General features: G+C 30.3%; 1 protein-coding gene across 2 annotated transcripts; it reads left to right on the top strand.

The window, feature by feature from the left end:
- The first annotated feature begins 10,802 nt into the window (after window positions 1-10,802).
- On the top strand, window positions 10,803-15,482 carry PHT4;2 (phosphate transporter 4;2). 2 transcript variants are annotated; one of them, XM_020379656.3, is made up of 8 exons: window positions 10,803-11,443; window positions 11,931-12,157; window positions 12,465-12,813; window positions 12,914-12,958; window positions 13,894-14,040; window positions 14,363-14,500; window positions 14,889-14,922; window positions 15,019-15,482. In XM_020379656.3, exons 1-8 carry the CDS (start codon window positions 11,042-11,044, stop codon window positions 15,186-15,188), a joined length of 1,512 nt encoding a protein of 503 aa, XP_020235245.2. In that variant the 5' UTR covers window positions 10,803-11,041; the 3' UTR covers window positions 15,189-15,482. The 2 variants fall into 2 exon arrangements, with proteins under 2 accessions (XP_020235245.2, XP_020235247.2); XM_020379658.3 differs by having other exon boundaries at window positions 10,804-11,431.
- The last annotated feature ends 2,537 nt before the right edge of the window (window positions 15,483-18,019 follow it).

Here is an 18,019-nt window from a genome sequence, read left to right as displayed (position 1 = left end):
TCCCCCACCGCCAAAATCCTCGGCCACACCTGCAGCATCTCTAATCTCCTCACCCACTCCCCTCCTCCCACCACCGTCGAAGCGTCCAACGACTCCAACATCATCGAGTAGTACTCCAGACTGCTCACAACGCCGCACCGGAACGACGCCACCGCCGCAGTCGCTGCCTCTGCCCAGCCCTCGCCCAGCCCTCGCCCTCCACAAAAACCACCACGCCTGGCGAGATCCTCCGCACGTCTGCCAGGAATGCAGCGGTGTTGCCGAGGTGGCGAAAAATCGCCGGTGACAAGAGCACAACGGTCTTCTCGCTGTCGACGAGCTTCACCGCCTTGGACGTGGACGCAGATCCTGAGCTCGAGAGTGAACTACGCGATGTTGTCATGGTCGAGCATTAAAGAGAAAAAATGGAACAAAAGGATCCTGATTAATGAATTTTTATTCGCGTGAAAATATTAAAGAGAAAAAATGAAATTTTATTTATAACCGTTAGATGTATAAGAAAATGGACGGTTGTGATCCTGATGGAGAGACGCTGTACGTGTATGGCAGGAGAGGATCCTGATTCGAGAAATAAATATATGAGAAGGAGAGAGGAAGAGAGGGGGGAGTGAGAGAGATAGGGATAGAGAAAGAGGGAGGAAGAGAAATAAAAGTATAAGGAGAAAGAGAGAGAAGGAGAGGGGGAGAGAGAGTGAGAGAAAGAAAGAGAGGGAGCAAGAGAAATAAAAATAGAAAAAGAGATAAATAAGAGATTTTTTTTTGTTTTAAAAAGGATAATATTATCTTTTTATATGCATAAAACTTTTCTTCTAACTCAAAAAAGTTGGATTCTCACCTCCATGAAATTTTTTTGTGAGAAAGTGAGATAAAAATGGTTCCTGAAAAATTATATTCTTGGGGTTTTTTTTTAAATAGCTACCAATCCCCAAACATGGGGAACCAAATTTCCCAATTTAAGATTCTCAGAAAAGTAAAAACATTATGCATACCAAACACAATATATACAACATGACAACTACATTCATCATTACGTATTTCAACTAGAGATCTCATACAACACAGTGAGTAATTTAAGTGGTTTGTCCCTGCTAAACCAATACAAGGTGATCTTTTTGGTCTTACTAGATAAACAACAAATTCGATATCAATCTACAACACAATAACTTAATTTCTCAAATGTCGCCACTTAAATAAGAAAGTCTAGTATTACTATCAGGATAGAACAATTTGATATGGGCTTACCACAATATTAATTAACTTAACTAAGCCTCCTGTGACACCCTTACTACCCCAACATATATATAAATAAATCTTGTAATTAACTAAAGAATAAAATACTCAACAATGGTAAAAAGGGTTCACATAAAACCTTCATAAATAACCAAAATAATTAAAAATGAAATTTAGAAAGTAAAACTTGAGAGTTTACAAATTGTTTTCAAAATAGAAGGTATAACTCTAAATACATATAAAAATTTATCCTAAAATCATCTGCCTCGATGTCACAATATCAGAGCACACTCATAACTCAATGGTTGGCATTCTAGATGCCACTCAAAACCGGATCTTCCTCACCTAAAACATCCACAAATTATACGGTGAGAAAAGAAAACATCTATATGGAAAGCACACAAGGAAAAACACAACATAATCCATCATAACTCCTTACTAAATGAAATATTCACAAGCATTTATATATATCATAATTTATCAATCATTCATCATCTTCACATCTCAATTACATCAATCCATCACAATCCACACAAATCTTACAATTAACACTATGTCAAGGCCACGCCACAACTGACATAAGTGATATGGGTTAATTGTCTCACTCATCCCACACCACGCCAGGGTCACGCCCTCCCTGTAGCATCACTTACCCAGGGGTCGTGCCATCCCTGGTCATTGATGTGAGGAACCACAATCACATCACAATCCACACAATCTCTTGTAATTAACCCTATGCCAGGGCTGCCATATTTGACATAAGTGATACGTGTCAATTGTCTCACTCATCCCACACCATGCCAGGGTCATGCCCTCCCTGTAGCATCACTTACCCAGGGGCCATGCCATCCCTGGTCATTGATGTGAGGAACCACAATTATAATCACATCCATACAACATCTCATCTCATAGCTCAATACCATACACACATCAAACAAGTCCAAAATAATGGGTTTCATACACATCAAACAATTCACATCTAAATCATCATTTTTTATCAAGTAATATAACAATAACGTTCATAAATTAACATAATACTCAACGAAATTACCAATTTAATATAATTTTAACATAACGGTAAAACCCCCAATTGTTCCAAAACCTAGCTCACAGCCACTTTTCTACAATTTCGTTCTCCCTCTCAGATCATCATTCTTACAAATTAAATATATATTTCTAATCCTCAACACATACAGAATCTAATGGGATCATCAATTTCTCAAACAAAAATAATCCAATTTTTCCAAAACCTAACTTACAGACACTTTTCTATAATTTTGTTCTCTCTCCTAGAGCATCATTTTTACAAATAAAATATATATTCATAATCCTAAATTCATACAGAATCACATAAAACTAATAATTCTCCAAACATAAATAATTATAAAATTATTCAAAATCTTAAGGGCTCTTCCTCTACCCAATTCCCTCATGTAACTCTACATATAAAGAATTCCAGTTTCCCCCGTACCTGGATAAACAGCAGTTGAAACCAAAACAAAGATCTCTTGGTCTCCTCCTTTAGGTGCCCCGCAATTTTTAGAGAGTGTAGAAGGGAAAGAAGAGAATGTAGAAGAAAGAAGTCAGAACTGAAAGAAGTCAGAACTGAAAGAAGTCAGAACTGAAAGAAGTCAGAACTGAAAAATATGATTTTAGGAGTGCCAGAGCACTCAATTTATAGGCATCAGGATTCGCGGAATGGCCCGTTTCAAATCCAGAACGACCCGTTCTGAAATCTCACGTCATGTGTAAAATTCACATCCAGAATGACCCGTTCTCAAACCAGAACGGCCCGTTCTAGGGTTTGCATTAAAACTATCAACGGTCATATTTTGGAACGGCCCGTTGCAAAACCGAAACGACCCGTTCTCAAATAAGGTTCAAAGGCCATTTTTGAAATCTGGAATGGCCCATTCCAGCTGGGAACGGCCCGTTCCCAAGTAAGAATCATAGACAAATTTTATGGTTTGGAACAGCCCGTTCCAAATCCGGAACGGCCCGTTTCGGGCTCCCAAAAGTAGGTCTATTTAGTAATTTGGAACGGCCCGTTCCGGGCTACTAAACCACCTTAATTGGGCTCTTGGCCCAGTGAAAATTGGGTTGTTACACCTCCTATGAGATTAGTTCACCAACTATCCTCCAAATACTATGCCCTTCCATGCTCGATTAGGAACTAAGTTCTTGACTTTGTACTTTACTTGGTTGGTCACATGTAATCAGTATATCTTGACTTGGCTCCTATACTATGGTTGCTTTATACACGTGAGCCAAAATCTTACCCACACGCAATACTAACTAAGCTCTTAAAAGAGACTCAACTAACCTTTTCAAATGTTAACTTTCCAAGAAAGGTTTTTCAATAAATTGGGCTCTTAAAACACCATAACACAATATTCACACAATGAGATATGTAACTTTAAAAATAATCTCTCCTCTAGTCGTAAGTTGGTCATCATTATTCAACAACTTCATACCCAAATGCCTAAAGCTAGTATTCTTAGCATTCATCATTTCAACAACACAACAACATCTTGCATATAACATTTCCAACATAGCTACACCACCAACACATAACATACAACTCAACTCACTTTCAACCTTGTGGAGAAAAGACAAACACTAGAAGGGGGTTGAATATTGTCTATTAAAAATTGGCACTTTTTCAAGTAGGGAAGTAGTAGCATTAATAGTAAAGAGTGTAGTAGAAGAGGCACACGAAACACACAATAATTTTTATATTGGTTTATCTCAACCACCAAGACTACATCCAATTTTCAATCTAACCAGATTGAGTTTCGCTATCTTTGAAAAGATACAAGTATTCTTTCAACAAGTAACTTCTAGCTCAAACCTAAGTGTCTTTTGAATTGTCTTTCCAAGCAATCTATCCAAGTACTCTTTGAACACAAAGCCTCTCCAACCTTAAACTCTAAGTATTTTTTCACAGTCAAGCCTCTTTAGGCCCAAACGAGTTTTTTTTCCAGACAAGCCTCTCCAAGTTCAAATGAGTATTCCTTTTAACAAACAAGTCTCTTTAGGTCCAACCCTATAACAACAACTATATTTGGGTATAGTTTTACAAGTTGTGTCGTCTTACAGCTAAGACGTAATACAAGCAATTATGCACAAATGTGTTTTATAGAAGAAAATGAATTAATATGTTTACAAAATATTTTCTTTTTCGTAGTTAGTTTAACATCATTTTTTGTTGTTGTTGAAGTTCTTTATATAGTAGTCTAAATGAAAATGACTGTTGCAACACCTTAAGGGTTCCTCACAAGCTTGTTTCATCTATTTTCGTTCTGAGTTCCTTGCGATGAGAAGTGTCCATTGAAGCATTAAATATTTGCATTAATTACATTTCACCAAAATTGTCATTTTTATCTAATTAAGGAGGCTACTTATTAGCTTTAGAAACCAAATGGACTTTCTATGGCGTGTGTCAACGAAGAGCAGGTTCTGCATTAACTTTTAATAACTTTCTTCATGATTTCAAAGATTCGTCTGTCCTTATTTTTTGTGAACAACATAACTTCATTCATTTTAAAGATTTGTGGGTTCCAATGAGCTTTCTTTATTTGGCCTGTTAAGAAACTGGTTAGTTATGCACTAAATAGTCGTCACTCATAATAAATGATACGCATTTAAGACTTTGAGGTAAGATTGTATGCTTCGTCTAATGACATATTGTCTGTTTAAAGGGCTACGTCTTATGCTTCATCTGATTTGTATTTTGCAAAAATATTTTTCCTTTAGAAAAACTTTATGCTTGTTATTATTAAAATTTGAAAGCTTGAAGGATTTAAGATTGTCTTTTGACCTAACAAATTCTTACCATCCATAATTTATAATTATCATCATATGTCAAATCTATATAATAATCAATGTTTAGAAACTTAAAACATGTATTAGAAAACTCAAATATACTCATTTCCCTCAACCCATATTACAACCAACAAGAATTTTGAATAAGCATCCAACGCTTGGTGCCTGACATCATCAAGGTAAGGAATCCTTTGCCTTGCCCACGCCTAGTTTCACACAATTCGCACCCAACATGGATCACGTAAGGGCCTTTAACACCTCAGGCCTGACGTGAAAAAGTCCCACGCCCGACCTTGTTTCAGGCAAGGAGACCCTACTTGACTCACATCCAACATCACCATACTAGCACTTGACGTCATCTAGGCAGAGTCTTGACTTGGCCACATTGGCACCACTCCATCAGGGCCTAACATCACCAAATTAGAGATCTCTTAGTACTCTCACATCTAACGTCATTCAAACCATACTCGACGCCATTTCAACCTGAGACGAGTTTGTCTCCTCATGCCTAACACCACCGATCCTATGCTTAGTGTGACAAGACAGACAACCTCATGTTGAAATAACGTTCTATGCCTTATAGGTGCGCTCGATGCAACATGAGTTCTTCATTTATGTAGATCACAAGTTCTACTCAATCCACCTGAAACTCAACAATTTCTGAGCATCCAACAACACCAATCAACTATATACATCACAACCAACACATAATTGTACTCAAAATTAATATGCAATGACTGGAGATCAAATCACCATTTTTTTTTCAACATGCTTCAAAACTCAAACCCCAGCCTCAATCATTCAATCTTATCCCAAGTAACACAACCATGATTTGAAAGAAGAATCATCTACTTGCAACTTAAAACATTAGACAACAACACATTCTAACTTCCCTTACCTTAAGATCAATCCAGAAAATGAGAAAGAGAAGGAAAATATCCCACACAACTATGAGGAACTCAACATAGATACACTAGCTTGATCCTAGGTTCTTATAAGCAAAATCAACAACAATACAACACATATGAGATTAAAGAAAGAATTGGAGAAGATTTAGAGGAAAAAGGAAGCTCATTAACTGAAGCCTTTCTGTCTAAAATTTTTGTCTCTAAGTTTCTAAAGACTTGAACTTATGAGGCTCAATTCAAAACAAAACTTTATATACTTTTCCCTCGATGTCAAATTAGATCTCTACCTAGAGAAACCTCTAACACTACTTAAACTCATAAGAAATCCTCATATTTCAAAGTTTCTCCACACAAAACAACAATTTACACAACAACATATAATTAAATAAAATTAACAACACTCTAAGACTCACAATGTTACAAAATTTGATATATAAACCAAGTAAAAATAACCAACATTAATTCACACAAATAGTGATAGTTTGTACTCCTTAACCAAAATGTTTATGATTCAAATCCTGATCTTAGATATGAAATAAACTATATTAAAAGGAAAATACTTACTTTGTGTGTGCTTATGATTTCTAGCGAAAATTAGTTATTATTTCTCGTACCAATACCATGATTAAGAAAATAAACCAAGTGAAAATGCTAAATCGGATATAATTGTTGGTGGAAATTTAATTATTAGTGAAGTTCAAAGTTAAAAGCTAGTACTTGTATTTGATGGGTTAATTAGCTTAACTTATAAATAAGTATATATCTATTTGTAAACATTTAACTAAAAATAAGAATCTCTTTGTAAACATTTAATCCAAACTTGATACATTAATCAAATTGAGTATTTATCTATTATGAGAGCTTTTTCTTTACTTCTGGGTTAAAAACATTATAATGTTACTTCTTGTAGCAGGTTGTAATGAGAGTCAAGTTATTGTTAAATATCTTTGAAAACTCAAATGAAGATAAACAAATCCTCAAGGATTATACAAGACAATTGAGTGAAAACAAAGCAAAAGGAGTGAAAGTGAAACGCGTGGACGTTGCTCCAAGTTAACAATAAAAAACGCCTGCTTCAAAACTTCTGGCCGCTTTGAGTAGGATAAGGGCATTAACCTTTCACGTCTTCCTTGGTGGCATTATTCTACTTTTTTTTTTTTTTTTTTTTCTATTTTAAGTGACTTTTTAATTTTTTTTAATAATATTAATTCTCATAATTATTTTAATAATATTCTCATGAAATAATAAAATTTAATTACACTTTTAATTTTTGTAATATGAGATTTGTGTGATTTTGGTTTTCTAAGTTTTAATTAAGCTGATCAAATTTTCTAAATATTATAATTGTGCAACATTAGTTCATTTGTTAAATTCTTTGTTAAAAATTTAATAATTTTAAGTGATATGTCACTTATTGATGACATGAAACTCGATTAAGGGAATGATACAACATTAATATTGTACAATAATGTGTCATGTAAAAGTAATATTGAAATGTGAAAGATGAGAATTGGAAAAGTAAAAAATAATACTTAACTATACCGATGGATAATATACAAATGAAAGTTATAATCTATATATATATATATATATATATATATATATATATATATATATATTTATATATAAATGAAAAATATAATTTATATATCTTAAATAGGTTAATAATTATATAATTTTAAAATAATATCTCAATATATGAATAATATTATTAATATTAATTTATTAATAATATTATTAACATAATATATATAAAAATTAATAATATTATTAATATTAATTTTATTAAGTCTATCAATATAAATTTTATTTGTTTACTAAAATATATTATTTTTTTTTTACCAAAAAGGTTAGTGTTCTCTATTATTTTTTTTTTAAATTAATCTCAAGCTATTGATCAAAATTAAATACTATATGGACACTGAAAGTAAGAATAATTCGATTTACACTTTCAAAATATTGAATATAATAAAGACAACTACTAGGTCATGTTATTTGATATACTTTTTAATATATTTATATTTTATAAGTTTAAATTTATTAATAAATACAATTTTAAAAAAATATACATTTTATTTAATGTATATCGATCTTTCATAATTTTGTATTTGTAATAAACTTAAATATAATTTTAGTCTTTATAAGAATAAATGAATTCGGTCTTTATAAAATAAAAAAAATATATAAATTATTTTTTGTTTGAATTTTATTCCTCAAAAATTCAAAATAAATATTTTTAAACATTTTGAGGTAAATAAAATTATAGAGTTTGATTCAATTTTTGAATTAAAATATGAAATCGTTTCAAATTAAATAAAGTCACACTTATTTATAAATATTTTTTTTTCAAATGCACAGTGTAAGGTATAAAAAATTGGCACATAACATAAAAGATATTTTATAATATTGTAAACTACTAAAAGATGTTTTTTTCCTAAATATATGTTATAATATTTAAAATGTATTTTATAAAATTATAGGCTATTAAATTAAATTTTAAAATAAAAAATTATTAATTATTTATAACATTTGAATATTTTTAAGTCATAAAGTATATATGAGAAAAAATATTTAATATGATAACTAAAATTATTTTAAAGAAATTTTTTTACTAAAATAATAAGATAAGAATTAGTGTTAAATATATTAAGGGATTAAAATATTTTAGTAATTATATATTTTTAGTTTTATTTTTGACATACGACCTTAAATAAATAAGCATAATATTACATATTTTTAGTTAATTTTTAAATAATTCATGTTCTATATCAAATTTTAAAAATTTAACTATTGAATTTAAAGTTCTTAATGTATAGATCAAGTCTACAAATTTTTTAAAAAATTAAAAATTATTTGATACTTTGTTTTATTAATTCAAATCAACGTATAAAATGATTTTATAATCATCTATCAATTTGAATTAACGAAATGAAGTATCAAATGATTTTTAAAAACTTTTTAAGAATTTGCAGACTTGATCTATGCATTAAGAACTTTAAATTCAACGATTTGATCATTGAAATTTGATGTAGAACATGAGTTATTAGAAATAATAAGTTTAGGTAGACTTAACAAACGAATCTCTCTTCAAATATATATATATATATATATATATGAGAGGAGTTATAATTACACCGGTGTAACTTTTACCAAATGTTACATCACTCAATAACTTTATATTAAATGTGAATTTTGTAAATCCAACCGTTAGATTGAAAATTCATATCACTTTATATGTGTATATCAAATTTTGTTAAAATTGAACAACAATTTGAAGGTGATCATAGTGTTCATATTTTAGTATATTTTGAAATGAATATATTACGTCAATTTTGTTTTATAAAAATGAAGTATCAAATCATCTTTGATTAATATAAAATTTTGTATATATGATCTAAGAGACATGAACTTTCAATTTAACGGTTAGATTTACAAAATTTGCATTTAATATAAAGTTATTGAACGGTGTAACACTTAGTAAAAGTTACACCGGTGTTATTATAACCTCCCCATATATATATATATATATATATATATATATATATATATATATATATATATATATAAAGTTATTGAGTGGTGTAACACTTAGTAAAAGTTACACCGATGTTATTATAATATCCTTATATATATATATATATATATATATATATATATATATATATATATGAGGAGGGATCCTTTTACTCCAGGAGTAAGTGTACATAGACTTACTCCGTTCAATAACTCATATTCTACATCAAATTTCAACGATCCAACCGTTTAATTTAAATTCCTTAATGCATATATTAAGCCTGCAAATTTTTAGAAAATTTCAAAATCATTTGATACTTCATTTCATTAATTCAAATTGATGGATAATCATAAAATCATTTTATACATTGATTTGAATTAATCATAAAATCATTTCTGCTTTGAGGTTGTTAAAGACTCTACAACAATTTGATAAACCCGAAATTCATTATCTATTTTGGTCACGAATTATACGTGTGAATCTAATACCTCCGAAATTCTTAAATGAGTTAGTGTTGATGTTCAATCTAATGCCAGAGAAATTAATAGTTTTCATTTTTTACTCAATCTGACTCTTATTATTATAGGATCAAAATTAAAAGTGTTGCATAATCCAAAACAATCTAAAATTATGAGATTTTATTTTTCAAAAAAAATTAATTAAAGTTATGTATTTTAATTTAATAAGTAATTAGTAGAATAAAAGTCTCATCAACATTATAGATACTTTTGAAAAATATAAATTTGAGACAAATTTAATATTATTAACTAAATTAATCAACTTTCTTAATTATAATAAATTAAATAATTGAATCTTTAAAAAAAAAACTAAAAAGGTAAAAAAAGTAGTTAATTGAAATTGTTTGATACTTGTACTTTTTAGTTAAAAATTAGAAATTATACCTCCCTAATAGATAAAAGAAAGGACCTAAAACTATTTTTCTTAAAGAAATATGATATTACCAAGTTAATTTTTTTTATACAATGTTACCAAGTTAATTGAGTACAGCTAACAACACACTTTTTTAATTTTCTGTTGATAATATCTATTAAAAAAGATTCGACCAATATAATTATGTGATTTTTAATAAAAATATCCATTGATAGGTGTAAAAAAAAAATCATTAATAATAAAAATGTATTAAAATAAGTGTAGCTAAATTTGTGTGGCCAACCTTTCTAAAGTTTAATAATATAGTTGTTGATTTACCCTTTTTCAAGTCAAGTGACTAATTCCACATAGTTCATGCGATAATTTTAATATTGGCAAATATTTTAATATTGAGTCACGCAATTCCTAATTTTAATATATAGTCCTTCTTTTCATTTTTCTCAACAACCCCCGAATCAAACCTGCTCTTCTTTCTATAAATTTTTCTTCACTTTCAATTCTTGGTACGTTATTCAACGCATTTCTCTTCCACCAAACCCACCCTTCGTAGTAGATACGTACAATGTTTCCAAGTTCCAACCATGTTGTTCCACACAAACAGAATAAACCTCTTCATCATTTTCCGTGCCACAACTCCTTGCTGATCACTTTGTAACACTTTTTTTTTTCCTTAATGGCCACTTTAAATTCAGCACCATCCCTGTTGCGTTATCCCTCTTGGAGATGTTCGTCTTTGGCACCCCATTTGAGTTTGGTCAATTTAAGGAAACCCCATCTGGGATTTGAGTCCAAAATCTCACAAGCAAATTTGCTATGGCAGAGGAAGAGGAAGAGCCAATGGGGTGTGAGGTGCGCTGCGGATGGCATAGATGGGGAAATATTTGTGGGAGAACGAGCAAGAGAAGAGGGTGTGGCTCTTAGCATCCCGGAGAGGTTGAAGGTGGTGTCTTTGATTGCATGTGTCATGTGTTTGTGTAATGCTGATCGTGTTGTCATGTCTGTGGCTATTGTTCCTCTTGCTGCAAAACATGGGTGGTCCAATGCTTTTCTTGGCATTGTTCAGGTACTCCATGAGGTTGTCATATGAAACTTCTGATCATGAATAAATGCATTGACACCCACAAAAAGCATAAAATGTCATCATTGACTACGTGGAAAGAAGAATTGTTTATTCGAAAAAAATCAATTTTATATTAGTTTCAATTGTATTATTTCAACATATAAAATTGATATCATTTCTGTCTCTTGTTTACCTTTTGGTATACACGTCTCAAACATACACCCCAAAAAGGGCAACTTTTTTTTGGACCCATTTTGATGTTCACTGAGAATTTCCCTATTGACTATTTTTTTTTTTTGGTGTTGCCCTATTATCTATTATTTGGTTCCTAGTTTGTGGAAAAATCATTTATTTTAAAATTGAGACGAAGATAGGTATTTGTTTTTTTTATCAATAACACATAAAAGTCTGTTTTTAAAAATCAAATCAGTTTGTTATGTTTCACATTTGCTTGTGGTGGAGCCACTCACTAACATAAAGTTCACACCTCATGAATGATCAGTCATCTTTTCTGTGGGGATACATATTCTCTTCAGTGATAGGAGGAGCTTTGGTTGATAGATTTGGAGGAAAGAGGGTGTTGGCATGGGGTGTGTTTTTGTGGTCTTTGGCGACTATTCTCACACCTTTGGCAGCCAACCACTCCACAGTTAGCTTGTTGGCTATTCGCGCTTTCTTTGGTTTAGCTGAAGGAGTGGCTTTTCCATCCATGAGCACTCTCTTATCAAGGTGATTCCTCTATAATCCTCTTGGACACAAATACTAAGCATATTAATCTGTTTTAGAATCTGTTTGGATACTAATTTAACAACAGCTTTTGAGAGTTTTTCTCCCGAAAAGAAACTCTCAAAAACTCTTCTAAGCTTGTATGCAAGCTTTACATTTCTTGTTTGTATTATTGAAGAAAGAACTCAAGGCCCTATTATATGTGAATAGGTGGTTCTATTATAAGCACCTCATTGTGGGGCATGTAAAGCTAGTTCTCTACAATTATTTCAAAGCTGATCCCAATTTTCATATAATCATATGTGAATAGGTGGTTTCCAACTAATGAGAGGGCAAGTGCACTTGGAATATCAATGGCTGGATTTCATCTAGGCAATGTTGTAGGCTTGTTGCTTACACCAATTATGTTGTCCACTGTGGGAATTTTAGGTCCTTTCATCTTATTCTCATGCCTTGGATTGCTATGGGTGATGACATGGACATATCGAGTTACTGATGATCCTATGGAAAGTAATTTCGTCAGCAGATCAGAACAAAGGCTAATTCAAGCTGGAAAAACTGGTTCTTCAAACAAAAGTAGCAAGTTTCCTACCATAGGCCTTCTGCTATCAAAACTACCATCATGGGCTATAATATTTGCCAATGCAACTAACAACTGGGTGAGTCCTATTTGCTTTTGGAGTTTTGGGTGAGAGATAAGGACTTGCTACCTGAATCCAAATTTAGGCGTGCTAATCTTGACCTCTCTTAATTTTGCAGGGGTACTTTGTTCTCCTCTCATGGATGCCAGTTTATTTCAAAAGTGTAATTACTTTCTTAAACTCTTCTTAAGTTTAATATTAGAGAACAACTTAACATTTTTGTTTTGTTTGAAGAATATGGATAAAACTTTTCTAAAGTGAGCTCATCTTTAATCTGCACAAGTAAGCGTGTTTTTGTCCTTGATTTTAATTAACGTATTTTGTGATTTTAATTTTTAACCCAATAAGGTATATACCCCTTAATTGTAAACTTTACATCTAAGTTCATTTTAGAATAGTTCTTCCAGAAAAAATATAATGGGGATTACCTACAAAGTAAATAACTCTAGGTTTCTTCATGCTTCTTCATCGCATTTCTGGTTTTATAGTATACCATGCTCATGTTAGTTAACTTCATTGTTTAAAAGCTGTACTATTCATTAAAAATGATAGACAATTCAGGTGGTTGGATGCATTCCTGGTAAAAGATGATAGTAATTTTTTGAAAGTTACAGCTGAACTGTAATTCCTTTTCATGCCCACTTTGTCTATGATATGAACATGGGATTTTAATAGAAAGAATAGGAAAAATCTATACTTCTTACAGTTACAAACTTGCAGAATTTTGAGACTCTACACCTTCCTAGCCCAAAGGCCCCAATACTCTCTCAATTGATGACTTTCCTCTCATCCCATCTTTATTATTCTTATACAATGTGATTTCATACTGTTTCTTACTACATCAGGCTAACTCACTAAGGCCCCCTTTATTTCTGTTTTCATGTTTAATTACAAAAAATGCCAATTTGTTTCAATCTGTTTCCTGTTTTCAATGATTTGTACAGGAAACACTGAAAACAACTTTTTTTTTCTCTGTTTACTGTACAAATATTTGAAAACAGAAAACAATTTGAAATGCTTGATAATACTAGTATTAAATTTCTCATAATACTGAAAGCATGTAATTTTCAATCACGATAATTTCTTCTTCTTGTATAGGTATATAATGTGAACCTGAAGCAGGCAGCTTGGTTTAGCGCGGTTCCATGGGGAACAATGGCTATTTCAGGTTATCTAGCTGGTGTTGCATCAGATTTCTTAATCAATGCAGGGTACCCCACAATATTTGTCCGGAAGTTCATGCAGGTAACATTTTAAGCCCTTTCATGCAGAAAAAATATAATTATATTTATATGCTGTTTGTCAGTTTTAGATATAAGGATCAATTGAAGTGCTAGATAAAATGACCTTTGAATGGCTATTAGCTAGACATAAAGAAGAAACATTGTTAAGATTGTGAGATCTCTAGATTGCTTTGTATGTTTTGGAGCAATTAGAGACCAATATCAGAAAGAGTTTTTATCTTAAGGGATGGGAACTATTTCCTTATGTTGATTTTAGTTATACATGTGAAGTACAAGGACATTCATATGCAACTGTAATGAGATTCATGCTTGGTAAATTACAGACCATTGGATTTGTGGGGCCCGCTGTGACCTTGCTCTGCTTGAATTATGCAAACACACCCTCAATTGCAGCAACACTCATGACTATTGCTTTGAGCCTAAGTTCTTTCAGCCAGGCTGGCTATATGCTCAACATACAAGTAAGTTCAACTCACCAAATTTGAACATACTCTTCAGGTCTGGTTGGATAAACTTTTTTAGAAGAATTTCTAGAGGAAAAAATAGGAAATTTTTCTTTTAAATAAGTTTATCCATAAATTAAAATTAGCTTATACATAAGTTAAAAAAAAAGTTTAGGAGAAGTTAATATGAGAGAATTTTTACAAATCATTTTATGCATAAGTCAATTTTAGCAATTTTGACTCATGGAGAAACTTAATTTCCTTTTTTTTTTCTTGTTTAGAATTACTTATAGAAGAGTTTATCCAAACGTGCCTTTAAAATAATTTATTTAAGACATTTTACATGAACTTAGAGATATATTGGTAAGATCTTAAGCTCACACTTTCTAACATTTTACATGATCAGGATATTGCTCCTCAGTATGCAGGAATTCTACATGGTAAGAAGCTACGCAAATTTGATGTGGGGAATTTTTGTTTTCCTTTTTGTTTTTCTCATAACGGTTATTTATTTAACAATAACAAAACTATAACAGGAATCTCAAATTCTGCTGGAACTATAGCAGCTATCATAAGCACAATTGGGGCTGGTTATTTTGTACAGTGGCTGGGATCATTTCAGGCATTCTTAACTGTAACAGCAGGTCTCTATTTTGTGACAACCATTTTTTGGAATCTTTTTGCCACAGGCGAGCAAGTCTTGTGATCTTTTTCCCTTCAAAAAAGCAAGGAAAATTAAGAATTTGAAAATGAGTATGTTATACAATAGATGAATGAAAAGTAAAAGCAAGGGAGATTATGAATTTTAAAGTCTGAGTTATCTTATACTACAAGAAATGTTAGATGTGGTATAGAAAAAAATACTATTATTATTATTATTATTATTATTCCTTCTTTTTTCTTACATTAAGGAAAATTGTAATATTTTCAGCCCGATCAAACCGTTGGTTGGCCCCATTTGGATCTAAAAAAAAGTGAGAAAATTGTATGGGAAAGTGAAGTATGTCCATAATCTAGATTCTACTCATTCTAGACTATTCAGAAAATGTTATACTAGAATCATGAGTTACGCGAAAGCAAGGAAAGTATTTCTTTTTATCAACAAGAATTATAGTAATGATATCAACATTTGAACTTAAGGCTTGTAAATGTTATCTCAATTTCTATTAATAGATCGACTCTAATAATTCATTCAGAAAATGTATGAATGTAAGAGTGCATATAAGTTTATGAAAATATTATTGATAAATAATTAAATGAATGTAAATTAAACTTTACATTCATCTAATTTTATTTCAAATGAATGTCCTCTCTCATTCTCACTCTTTTTAAATTATGTTACTCCTCTCCATTTCAGTTTAGATTAAAAATCTTAATTTTTCAATCAATTTTAACATTAAATACTATTTATTTAAATATTGTTATTTATTTTCAACCAATCTGAATTTCCTCTCTTGAAATTTAACACTTTTTTCGATACACTTCTTCAAATCATTACTTATTTTTATTTTTTATTTTAAGGGAATACACTATGAAAATATTAAATTGTCTCTAAAATTATCTAAAAAAATAATACTTAAATATATTTTTAATTCATAAAAGTCATTTTTCTTTGCGTCTCTATTAATATATATATATATATATATATTTATTTATTTATTTATATTTTTTTATTTCCTAACGTGATCATTTATCTCTTTATTCCTTCACACTTTCTCTTTTGGAATCTGGAATAAGCATATACTATTTTGGAAGCTACTTTCTAAAATTATAGATTTGTTATGAAAAGTATGGAATAGTATATGTCTTTTTGTTTCAATTGTGACTCAATCTCCCCAGCAAACAAACTCATTGCATATCTCTAATATAGAGTAACCATAATCATAGAAATATCAAGGTTCCCTATATATGTTCAAATGACTTAACTACATTAAGTCAAAATACAGAGTAGCCTAAAAGGTCTTAAGAATGTTAAGTTATTATTTTCAAGGTCATCGTTACTTTTTTATTTTGAGAAATTGGAGAGGTGTTACTCAAAAAGTTCCTTACTCGAAACTCTTTCAATTCAATATATATAAACTCTCATCTAAAATCGAGTATATTTTTTTTGGGAGACATACAAAATTTGAGTATTCTCAACTTATACATTTTGATATGTCAAAGTGATGTTGCTTAAGTAAACTTATGAATAAAATAAATTAAGTGTGTTGTCTTGAGAATGAAGAAAAGTAAATTTTAGCTAACTATGTAATTACTATGTGTCAATATATTCCATGAAAAGAGGAATGATTTAACCAAATGTATATAATACTTATAAAAAATTTGGATAACTTGTTAGGAATCATGAGAAATTTTGTTCAAGAAAGTGATAGTTACCTCAAAAGGATAATTATGCTTTTTTTTGAAAAAATTTGACAATTACCTCAAAATTTTGATATAATATTTCGAGAAACGTGATTGATTTTGAAACACTTATTAATAGTTGAAGAAAAAAGTCACTTTTAGACATATAACCAATTTTGGCATGTAACGCCCGATTCTAATGCCCAATTTATATAATAATAATTATATATTTCTTATATAATATTTTCGCAAATATATCGTTAACAATATTTTTTTTATGGATAAAGATAAAGAAACAGAATATTTTGTGAATTTAATACATAACATAAGTATTTATAATAATGTATTATTTTACACAATATTTCTTTCTTTCACTTCTATTACAAACTCTACATTGATAATAGAAATAAATTTACAATACCAATTATAATAGATTCATCAAATAGCCTCCACATTCTAATTTCTTCCAAGAAAGACAACAGCTATAATCACTGCAAAATGCTCTGGAATCCCAAGTAGATCCATCTATTTTATAATATATTTAATTTTAAAAACAAAGAAAAGGGAGGAGTAAGAACAATATCCAATAAATACAATAATTCAAAAGAATAAACAGAATTATTTATAATCAATATTAAACATATATATATATAGAAATATAAATATATATACAGATCATATATTAGATTTTCATGATACAATAAAATTTGAATTATAATTATAGTGACTAGTCAGGATAAATGAGCATCATCATAATATCAACCAATAAAAGGATATTTCACCTTAACCAACAATAGGATATTTCACCTTCATTTCTTACTCATTTAAATCCTCAAGGTCAAACATCCAGCTACAAATAATTCAAACTTTATCTTCTATGGCCATAGAACAATATTTATCTTCATAAATATGTGAAGAACTAACAAAACGAGTCCAAGATATCACAACTATATCATAGTTGATTATAAATATATTTACAATAAATATATTTACGTAAAAAAAATATATTAAAAGTACCAATGATATAAATAAAAATGACAATAATTATAAAATAATTAAACAATATAAAATATGAACACCTTAATAATTAATATGGACAACAATAATTATAGGTTAAGCAAATAAATGAGGTTAGGGACACCCCACTAAATAAATACACATAAAAAATAACATAAATAAATAAAAATAGTAGTA

The sequence above is a fragment of the Cajanus cajan genome, chromosome 4 (genome assembly GCF_000230855.2).
Source record: "Cajanus cajan strain Asha chromosome 4, NIPB_CcT2T_4, whole genome shotgun sequence".
NCBI classification, from domain to species: Eukaryota; Viridiplantae; Streptophyta; class Magnoliopsida; order Fabales; family Fabaceae; genus Cajanus; species Cajanus cajan.
The sequence above is the reverse complement of the archived record's forward strand: the minus strand, read 5'-3'. Positions and strand labels throughout refer to the sequence as shown.